Source organism: Colletotrichum karsti, assembly GCF_011947395.1.
Source record: "Colletotrichum karsti strain CkLH20 chromosome Unknown Scaffold58, whole genome shotgun sequence".
Classification (NCBI taxonomy): Eukaryota; Fungi; Ascomycota; class Sordariomycetes; order Glomerellales; family Glomerellaceae; genus Colletotrichum; species Colletotrichum karsti.
The window spans coordinates 274,311-284,950 of NW_024065958.1; the positions used below are offsets into that span (position 1 = coordinate 274,311).

Consider the following 10,640-nt stretch of genomic DNA (forward strand, 5'->3'; position numbering starts at 1 on the left):
CTGCTTGGTGCTGCTGAGCGGATGTCGAATCGCCGCCGCTCTGCTCCGGCGCGGTGCCAGAGGTGCCTACTTGCGGGGACGCGCCTCGAGGCGCCCCGAAACTCTCTCCTCGACCCCGACCCGCCGATCGATATGATGAAAGATCGCTACGTTGTCGCGAATGCCCTCGTCTTCGTCCAGGCGGGGGGTTGCCAAGTGTTGAACCACCGTGAAAGGGAGGCGACCTGAGACGTTGTTGACTAGGAGGTGGAGCGGCTTGCTGCGGGCCAGTGGCCTTGCGCTTGTTCCTAGGAGACTCCCCTACTGGCCACACCAGCCAAGGTTAGCCTAAAGCGACTCGCGCTTTCTTTTGGTCTTGCTGGACGCACCGGAGGGGGTCGCAGGCTGGGTAGAGCCACCTCCGGCTTGGGACGTAGGCGGATGCCAGTGATGGAAGTAGATGGACGGACTGGGCTGCGCTTCCTGCTGAGCAGCTGCGGACTGTGCCGTCGGGTGTGCCTGGTGACTCTGGACCTGCTGCGGGCCGGTCTGCGGCACGTTGGTGTTCAAACTGGGCAAGTTCGTAGATCCGAGAGGTCGAGATACCGAGCCTGTCGAGGACAAAGTTGTTGCCCTACCCCGGGTCCCGGGGGAAGCTGGGTAACCGGAGAAACCATGGGGTCCGGGAGCGGAGCTTGGTGTCGCGGGCACACCGGAATACTGCCCGTACGGCTGCGACTGAGAATCGCGACGGTGATCGGGCGACAGAGGGCCTTGAGAAGGAAGCAACTGAGGATGCTGGGGCTGGCCGTGCGGGTTGAGGAACTGCTGTGCCCATTCCAGGGCAGCCGGGGGCAGAACACCACCGCCCATGCCCGCGAAGACGAGGGGCACGATGGGTGGCGGTATTCCGCCCGTCAGCGAGGTGCGCAACATGTCGGCTTCGATGCGGCGCTGCTCAAGGCGTAGAGACTCTTGCCTGGTCTTCTCCTCCTCCTGCCTTCTACGCTCTTCCTCGGTCTTGGCGGCCAACCAGCTTCTCATGGAATCCTCAGCACCCTGCCATTGAGGAGGCGGGCCCGGCAGCTGGCCCATAGCATGGCTGTGAGTCGTGGGCTGCTGGCTGATGGCCTGGGGGGCGGGCGGCGGAGGTGGAGGGGGTGCGGTAGCAGCATGAGGCGGCTGGGGAGGCAGCGTCATAGCCGCCGGCGGAGGCAGGCCACGATGATGCGCGGACATGGGCTGGCCGGGTGGACTGTGACTGCGGGGGATGGACGGCAGCAACTTGTGGGAAGGGTGTTCTTGGTAAGACAGAGGAGGCGAAGGTCGGGAAGTCGAAGGCGGAGTTGGTAGGTCATGGACGGACTTGTAGCCGTAGTGTGATGGCTGCTTAACAGTGAGCATGGTCATATACTCATGTGTCCCAGATGACTATGAGTTGTTGGAAAGAAACACCGGCAACATGGGAGCCTATGTCGAGAGGAGGAAGATGTTGTTTTGGTATTTGTGTTTGCCAGCCAATGGAAGATCCTGGGGAAGGAGGGAAAAAAAAAACCGAGTTGACAAAGAGGAGAGGTAATGAAGGTCGAGAAGTAAACAAAACGGAAAGAGAGAAAAAAAGGTTCTGGCTGGCCAGGCAGGCGGATGGAAGGAAGAGAGGATTGAAGGTTGAAAAAGGTGAAGTAAGGTAAGGTAGGTGAGGTGAGGTAGGTAAGAAAGACAAATCGAGATATGGGGGTGCAGGTGGTGGAAATAACCTTTTTACAGGTTCAAGCTCAAGGAGGCGGTCCAGGCTGGGAAAGTGAAGTGAAGTGGGCTCAGGAACCGAATGGTCCAGTATCAAAGTACGGCTAAGGTGAGGTAAGGTAGGTAGGTAGGTAGGTAGGTAGGTACCTTACCTCAGGAGGGCAACGGTAATAGTACGGTACGGATACGCTGAGGCGTGTGTGTACATGAGGTATCCATATCCAATCCAATGGAGATGACAGCCAGACCAGAGGTGTGGAGGTGGCCACCGTACCTACCTAACCTATGGAAGGTAAGGCAAGGCAATGTGAGGTATCCGTAGGCAGGTCGGTACCTTACCTCAGGTAGGTAAGGTCCAGAGCAGCACCTCAGCCTACCTACGGTACCTAGCTCACCTTACCTTCCTTAGCTACTACTGCCAAGTACCTTATGTGCGTGCCTATGTGCCTATGTACCTACTTACTGCGTACATCCAGACAGGGACTCTTGAGGGGGCATTGGGTATTTGGGTGGTCTTGGTATCTGGCTGTATCCCCAAGGCAGAGAAGAGCGACGAGGAAGCTAAGCAGGATAGAGACAAGCAGGGCAAAGAAAGTACCGAGTTTTTTTTCTCTCTGCCTGTGAATCTGTACTGTACGGAGTCCTACCGGTTTGTGTGCGATGATGTAGAAACGGGCGGGGCGGGGTGTAAGTTTCATGGAACCTCTCTCCACGAACGGGCCCAACCTCATTTAGCTATCGAGACTTGGACTTGGATAGTCAGTTAGGCAGGGTTGCCTACGTAAGAACGGATACCGGAACGGACTGAGGCATTGAGCTGGGAGGATCCGCACGCAGTAAAGTGTCTTGCGTGGGTGGTGAGTCTTGTGCGCGATCAAGGTGGAGGAGTACTGAAGCATCTGCAAAGGGCAGAGACACCATTGGCGAGGCACTTACAAGCTCAGCACAAGAAGCCCGATGGAGATGAGAGATGGGCAGTGAGATATGCAGATGGAGCTAAGACTGAGAGGTCCAGAAGGGGTAGGAAGGCAACGCAGGGCAGGGCAGGGCTAGACTCAGAATCGGATCCAGACCCAGACCCGGACCCAGACCCAAGCTCGGCTGACAACTCTGGGGCCTCTAATTACCTACGACCTCCCGCTCTGCATTCACAGGCTTTCTATTCGTGGACGATGACAACGACGCCTCCAGAGTCCAGAGTCCAGAGCTGAGAGCCGGATGTGGGAGTAGACGTGCAAGAAAGGCATCACTGTCAGGGAAATGGAACCCGCGACGCAGGAGAGAGAAGCAGTGCAAGGTTTCTATCCATGTGCATCCCTAGAGGGAAATCCAGTTGACGTGTGAGCGTAGCGTGTGAGCATACTATGTACTGTGTGTGTGTGTGTGTGTGGGAGGGACGGCGTGATACAGCGGGTGTTCTCTTATTATTGTTTCTCTCGTTATTTCCCTATCCCAAGGAACCCCGGCTGCCGGAGGGGGTGTATGATGCGGAATAGATGGAGACGCGGGAAACGAGACGAACCATCCAAGGCCCGACTCGTTGACGGAGCCTCCCAACCAAAGGTCAGAGGACGCTTCGGAGCCCGACGAGCGAGAGATCAATAAGGATATTGTCACAGTATAAGTCAAGGAACCTGGAAGCACAGATCAAGACAAAATTGAAAGAGGGAGAGGGCAGACAGAGAATGGCTGAGCTGCGTTGCGTTGCCCGCTGCCCGTTGCCCGTTGTCCGCAGTGGAGAATGACAGCAATGAGCTTGAGCCTGGTTTATTTCATTTACAACCATCGCGTATCAGAAGAGATGACACATGGAGGGGGATGAGCACAAGGGGTGCGTGTTTGCTGAACCGGGGGCGTGGATGCGACCTAGTGAGGTTTGGCGTCGGCGTGGAGCTGGTGTGGGTGTGAGGCTAAGAGCCGGACTTGATAGGGGTGCGGGCGTGTAATTGGAACCAGCCCAGGGAAAGAGGGGGGGAGAAGGAAAGAAGCAGCAATAACAACAACAACCCGACGACAACGACACCCCATTGAGACGGAGAGACGGAGAGACGGAGTGACGGAGAGACGGGAGGGGGTGGACGCGGGAAATGTGGCAAAGGTCGGAGTACGTACCACACTCATACATAATATACATAGTAGTACTAAGTTAGTAGTTGTAGTAGTCGCCATCGGGAGGGACCTGCTCCTCTTTTTATTTCCTTCCAAGATGGGCAGCACGGTAGCAGCCGGAGTCGACTCGGAACAAGGAATGACGAGCTTGACGGGAGACTTCCAATTCGAATTGGGGGCCGGACGCATCGTGATGCTAGCAACTCTCGAGTCAGAATGTCACTTACATCGCGTTGCGTCGTATGAAAGTGAAGCCGAGGCTGAAGACGCTGACGAAGCAACTTCCCATATAACATTCGTCTACAATCATCCTCTTGTCGGTATCGCAATACCATGAGCATCAACCCTATACCTATACGCCTTGCACTGCTCACTGCTTGCTATTTATATCCTTTCCCATCTTCACCACTCGCTGCCTTTCCGTTGCCGTCGCTGCACGTAGTAAGTTTCTCTCACAACTCTGACATAGGTTATGAATAACCACGTGAATCTCCAGAAGCCCATCCCGCAAGCCACGCTCAGTGACACAACGATGCGCAACCCGTCTACCGATACAGCCACGAGGGGGCTGGCGAGTTGCCAGGCTGTGGGTAAGACGAAGACGGGACGGGGGGCGGGCTGGTAAGCCAGTCAGACCTCGGTTCCGATATTGATATCGACCCTTGGAACGCCACAAACTCATCCATCCCACGAGGCTGCAACCGCCTGTCTGGCCGCGACACAGCCATGTCTTTTTTTCTAATCTGTTCATAATTATCCGTGGATTTCGTAAGGGCCTGCGGCTTCGTTGCCTGGCGATTGTCCATGTCCTCAAGAATCGCGGCCCATGAGCTCTGCGAGTCGGGGGCGACAGCTTAGCTGTCTATCCGTACCTTGGCTATGGAGGTGGGTATTTGCTGCTTTGAGAGGGTGTGGTGTCGTCGCAAAAGGATCGACACTTGTCGTGCGGTGTCCTATCTGACATGTATGTTGGCGATGTGGTCTGCTCCCTTGGTCGACATCCGGAGCCGCCAGGGACAACCTGGCGCGTGTTATCGACAAAGTCTACAAACGCAGGAGCATGCATGTAGAGTTTGCCTACGACTGCAGGGCCGATCCTGACTGAACATCGACAGCGCCACGAGGGCAACGAAGAGAGGAGCTGCCCAGGGGAGGGGAGACAGGGCCAAACTCGATGCCAGTAGTATCTTCACTCTGAATGCCGAGAACTCTTTGCCGGTTGCAACCCGGTTAGGATGAGAAGTACGGATAGCGGGCCTGAAAGTTGAAGATGACCGTTGCACGGCTCCATTGACCGGTCATCGGCCTCGAAGCGCGAGACCTGCAGTAGTGGTCGAACGACTACTCGAGCCCAGCAGGCCGCTTCGCCGCCGTTATGTGGCTGGGCGGGGCTGCAGTGACAGTTGCCGTTTTACCCTTGTCTTGTGATGCTCGCAGTTCTTTTTTTTCTCGGATGTTTCTTCCTCGACCTATTCGTCAATGGCTGCCATTGATTGTTATTCGCGCTTTGAGAAGTAGGATGAGTCGAGCTCGGCGGGCCCTGCAAGAGTCTCATGGTGAAGTGCGGAAGTGTCCGGTCTCGCCCCCTCACCTCACCTCGTCTCGTCTCGTCTCGTCTCGTCTCGTCTGTTCTTTCTTCCTGTGCCACTCACGGAGGAGCACGTCACCGTGGAGTGTGTGAGCGGAAGAGCGTCTTGGGCTACCTAGGCACGCAGTAGGTTGTCGGCATCAGTGGTTCTTTTCTTGTCGCCCACGGACCTCGACCAACGACCGCCAGGGATGGTGTAATCGTACCCGAACCGAAAGGTAAAAGGGAGACTGGCAAGGTTGGTAAAGATCAGAAAAGCATGGTAACACTGGGGAAGGTGAGCGAACTCAACGCGTGAGGTACGTAAGGTAAGGAAGGTATGTAGGCAATACGAATATCCGTGTTGCGTCCTTTTGTGCCATGCAGTGGAAGCTCAGCTCGTGCAGCTTTGCCATGCCGTGAGATGGGGCTGTTCCTATTCATGGATGAGGGGTGGGAACGCCGTGGAACTCTCTGGTGTGGTCCCCCTCCTTTGCCTTTGCCCGTCTCTCTTCTCTTGCCGCAAGTTTCGTTGACTGAGGAGGAGGGAAAAGAAAAGAAGGAGTAAGCGGACCGTGGGCGATGCGGCAACATAACGGTAGCAGGCTCCTTACGATATGCGGCTGGAGGAGTGATGTTTTGGCGCACATCAACGGTACAGAGTAAGGTAGAGGGTAGAGGGCGACAACACGCACCGCACCGCACCGCATCGCATCGCATCGCATCGCACCGTACCGCGTGAGAACCAGCCACAGCAACTGTGGATGGTGAGGTGCTTCCAAGGGAGCCAAAAGCTCCACCGGAAAAGGGGGCGTGAGCTGTAAACTGAAGGGGTGTGTGGTTGAAGAGATGGGACACTTTGCGGATGGATTCTTTCCTGTATGGTTGGAGGCGGCGTGTGCGTCCGAAGGATTCTGGACGTTCGGGAGATACCTGGGCACGTTACATCGATACGTACTCCACGACCCTCAATTTCCAACTTTTCCACTGGATAACCACCACTCATTGTGCTCAGCGAACTCATCGACAGCGACTGAGCCTTCCGGGACTCTCTCCCAGGATGGATAGAGTATCCGTTTCCCGATGGCAGGACCAGGGGGGAAAATGGAAGGGAAAAAAAAAAGATAATAACAAGAAAGAAACAGACCGGCCACTTGAGTTGTCCCAGGCCGGCCAGGCCGCCCACCAACATCTTCAACTCTTCACCTCTCGTCGATCTGCAATAGTGATTTGGCGTGCCAGTGATTATTGCTATCGCCGGTGTGAATGCATGGGTACCTACCTACGTTAGGACTAAGTCGTTCTCACGAACCTGGAGGAGCATGCTCGTTGATGTCCTAATTGACCAAGTCTGCCAACCGGCCGTTCAGCCAGACCCGGTGTTATCTGAACAGTTCTCATCTCGCTTCAGGTCTCTCGACCATGCCGAAATCATATGCAGAACTGCATTTTCGCCCTCCGAAGCAAGCGTGAATTGTGGCCCAGATGCGCTAGTTCGAGATCCGGACTGATTTCCAATATGGGAATGCAAGGAGAAGCCAACATTCATAAGATACCGCACCGACCACCAGGAGCGGTTCAAAACAGGTGGTGGCGGCATACTTGGCAAACGATGTCGAGGCTAGATAGATAGATTGGAAGGACTTTGTTTTACTTTGTCGGCCAGGCTGCCTATGAAGGGCGTAATCCTCCATCGTTCCGTGGCGGCAACTAACGTTTGGCGTCTTGCCAAGACGAGGCGAGAAATGGGCTTGATGTTTAAACCATGAACTGCGTGGTTGCGTCGATAGTGATCCGTCCGTCTTCTCAGACAAATGTGCAGTCGGTCACGTCCCCTGTGAGACAGGCTCAACGTGCCATTTAGCTGAATGGGGGGTCGTGTTGGGGTCGACTTCGAGCCTCGCAGACCTGGCCCTGTAGGGCGCGCTCTGAAACCAAAGGGACCGCCAGGATAATTAAACCCCAGCGACCCGGGGGTACGGGCTGTTGCGTGCAGTTGATTTGGAGGCGCATCCGTATTCCATCTACCGCTCGTCCGGTCATTCTGACCTCCTTGATAGTCGTAGACGGCAGGCAAGAATCGTCGTCGCGATGTTAGTATTTGTCCGTGTACGCTCTCCGCCGGCAGGCATTTTCGAATCTGTGCTTGGGGCCGTCTCGGGTCTCGGGATAAGATGCGCACGCGCGACGCCAGCAGGTTGTAGTACACTTCCATCGTCTGTGTGTTGAATAAACTCGTGCGTAAGGTAAGGTAGTTGGAGTTCATGAAGTGACAAGGAACCCGAAGGGGAAAGGTCGTCGAAGGCGCCGAGAACCGACTGGTTATTGCAAGCGATGACAGCGCGGTTCACCAGAGCAACAGTGCGTAAACGAGGACCAGGTCCAGAGGTTGATATCCCATATCACAGGTAGCCCGCGCAATCAATCGCATCATTGCAGAAGCCGGACGGATGTTAGGAGGTGGTAGCGAAGCGAACCAAGCTGTCCGTCGGGTTCAGACCGCAGACAGAAGATAGAGTAGACGGACCGCCGTGAACCATTGATTAGTGATGGGGCATTTTGCAGGCTTTCTTGAAAGTTTGAGGCGCAAGCTGGCCGGCGCGGTTGAGGAGGGGTGGCTGGAGAACCACGTTCCACGAAGCTGCGGTGCGGTCACCTCACGCAGGAGTATCGTATATGGCGGGTGTCGACTCTGACGAAAAACCATGAGTTATGATTGGGAACCAGGATCACGGTTGGCCAAGGTAGCTCGGTTCATGTATCGGGAATACCGCGTGGGCGTTGTTGAGGAGGTCCAGCCGTGAGGGCGATGACAGAAAGGGTACAAAGACAGTATCGCCATCATTTCGCGTGTCCAGCCAGACCTTGCCATTGTCAGATGGCACTCAGCCATGCATACTGCGTAGTAAGGGTACCCCCCTGAGCGGTCAAGGTTGTCAGGCGAGTTTGGACCGAGTCGATCAGAGTAGCTGTGAGGTACCATAGTATGCCACTATGCGTAGGCAGGTATTCGAACGAGTGATGTTTGCCGCTGCTCCAGCATTCGCGTGAGGGTGTTGGGCAGGCGTTCGTTGTCCAGGTTCGTGTGGTGAGGTGGGCTTTGGCCGTTCCTCGACTGCAAATTCCAACCTGGAAGTGACAGCGGCGGCAAGCGAAACGAATGATTACCGGGCGTGCCTTGGGTTAGGAAGGAAGGGACCCTACCGAGTACTCAGTACTCCCACTGCGGCGGAATTACCGCAATTGGAGAGATAGGTAGAGACGGTCGTCCAAGTTTTTGTGTGTAACGCCAGGGCTGTTAACCCAAGGCGAGGTGCTAATGTCAGTATCCGCCAGCCGCGTTCGGAGCATTCGTGCGGACGCATGCTAGGATGGACACTTGGCGCTGTTGCTGTACGAGGACGAAGACAGCAGTGCGAACCTATTATTTTGGTCGGCCTTGTCCTGATTACCGGGCTAGGTACCATATTAGATAGAGGTGATACAAGGTGACGAGGCAGAGGACAAACCTAAGGTTCGGACCCGACGCGTGCTCAAGGTGTGCAGTGAAAAGAAGCCAGAGACACGTACTGAAATATAGGTAGTTCAGAACTGCATATAGGTAGGTACCTTAGTAGGAGCAATTGGAGAAATGAATGAATCTGTGACCGTTACCTCTAGGTGCCTACTGGACAGATACGGACGCAGCACTTGCAGTGTCGTCTGCACCTGCCCTGGATGTGGACAGGCCGTGGTGCACCGTGACCGCGGGCATTCCACGTCTCGCAGCGGAGATGGAGGCCCAGTCAATTTCACATCTCGCAATCAGGTCCAGGTGCAGTCCATGGTGTCGATGGCGCCCGGACGATCCCAGATCGTCTCCATCGATTTCTGGCCAATGAAAACGGGTAACTCTTTTCCCTCTGATCAATTATGGCAGTTGCGGTTCTGTCGGCCAACCTGCGCTTTACTCATTATGGATGATACCTTACCTAGGTAAGGTAGCGGAAGTGACGGTGCATCGACAAGGGAGGAGGGCCCCGCTCCTTCTTCAGAACCACGGCCGTGGCGTTTCCAGGTTTCCCAGAACTCCACGTCCGGTGTCCAGTGTCCAGTGTCCAGTGCCCCCTGTTCACCCGTCCAGTCGGAATGAGCAGCCAAGGACTGAAAGATCCAGGTATGCATGGTACAAGGATACGTTCTGCGCTGACGGGGCAGGCATCTCCCTGCTTCAGCTCCAAAATCTGAAACACCTTGACGAGGAAACAGGGACAACCCACCCCGCTCTGCTCTCCACCACGCTCCTTCCACCTATCCGTACGACTACCACCACCTGTGCAGTTACTCCGTACCGCAGTACGGATACGTAAGCCTGGATTGCAGCTACCTCACCGAATGAGACGGGATGGGAGCTCTCTTGATTTTCATTCTACCCAAGGTACCATAAGATGTTCAATTCTGGCCCGTCTTGATGATGCACCATATTGACTCACGACAACTTAAGGCACCTTGGGCTTGCGGAGTACCCTAGGCTCGTAAGGTAGGTACCTAGGTAACGGGCCGGATTCTCCTGTCGCCTTCCATTTCGTTTCTACTGCCAATGCCCCACCCCACAGCCCGGGCCCGGGGTTCTCTAAACTCCACGTTCCTCCTTCCCGTTGAGTTATCTGGCCTACTACCTGTGTAAGTTAAGGTAGGTACGGATATGTGACGCTGTACGAATAGAAGTACCGAATCACTCGAAATATCCGAACGGCGCAGTTCACACACGACACGGACCATCATATGGACCCGGCGCCGTCAACCTGAGATCACGGACTCGACTGCCTTACGGACGTACGCACACACAATGGATGTCCTGTTCTGGAGCTTGGGTCGAGCGGCCGCTGGAGCCTCTTCGACGGACCTCCTTCATGTCCATAAGGTACGGATAGGTGGTACTATGCACTAAGTAAAGTCATCGTGTGCCTAAGGTACCTTAGGTAATTTCCCTGTTCTCTGTCGCCGACAAGGCAGCCCGGCCTGCGCTGCGACTGCGAGTACATGCTCGGAGCGCCTACATACTATTACATAGTAGTCGCCCAACGGCCCTACACACTAGGGAACATAGTATGAACACCCAAGAGCAGGGTACAGAGCACTTGGATTACCGACGCCGCAGTACGCTTCGGGCTGCGGCGTTGAGTACAAACCCCCAAGATTTCCTATTCCGACCATGGCGCCGACCTTATTTCAAGAGCGCCATCGCGGCTCCCACTGG

At 55.3% G+C, this 10,640-nt stretch overlaps 1 protein-coding gene across 1 annotated transcript; it reads right to left on the minus strand.

The window, feature by feature from the left end:
* Window positions 1-327: 327 nt before the first annotated feature.
* CkaCkLH20_12407 (uncharacterized protein) lies at window positions 328-1,389 on the minus strand (the record flags this gene model as incomplete). Its single annotated transcript, XM_038895120.1, has 1 exon — window positions 328-1,389. The coding sequence occupies one exon, from the start codon at window positions 1,387-1,389 to the stop codon at window positions 328-330; it is 1,062 nt and encodes a 353-aa protein (XP_038739634.1).
* Between the last annotated feature and the right edge of the window lie 9,251 nt (window positions 1,390-10,640).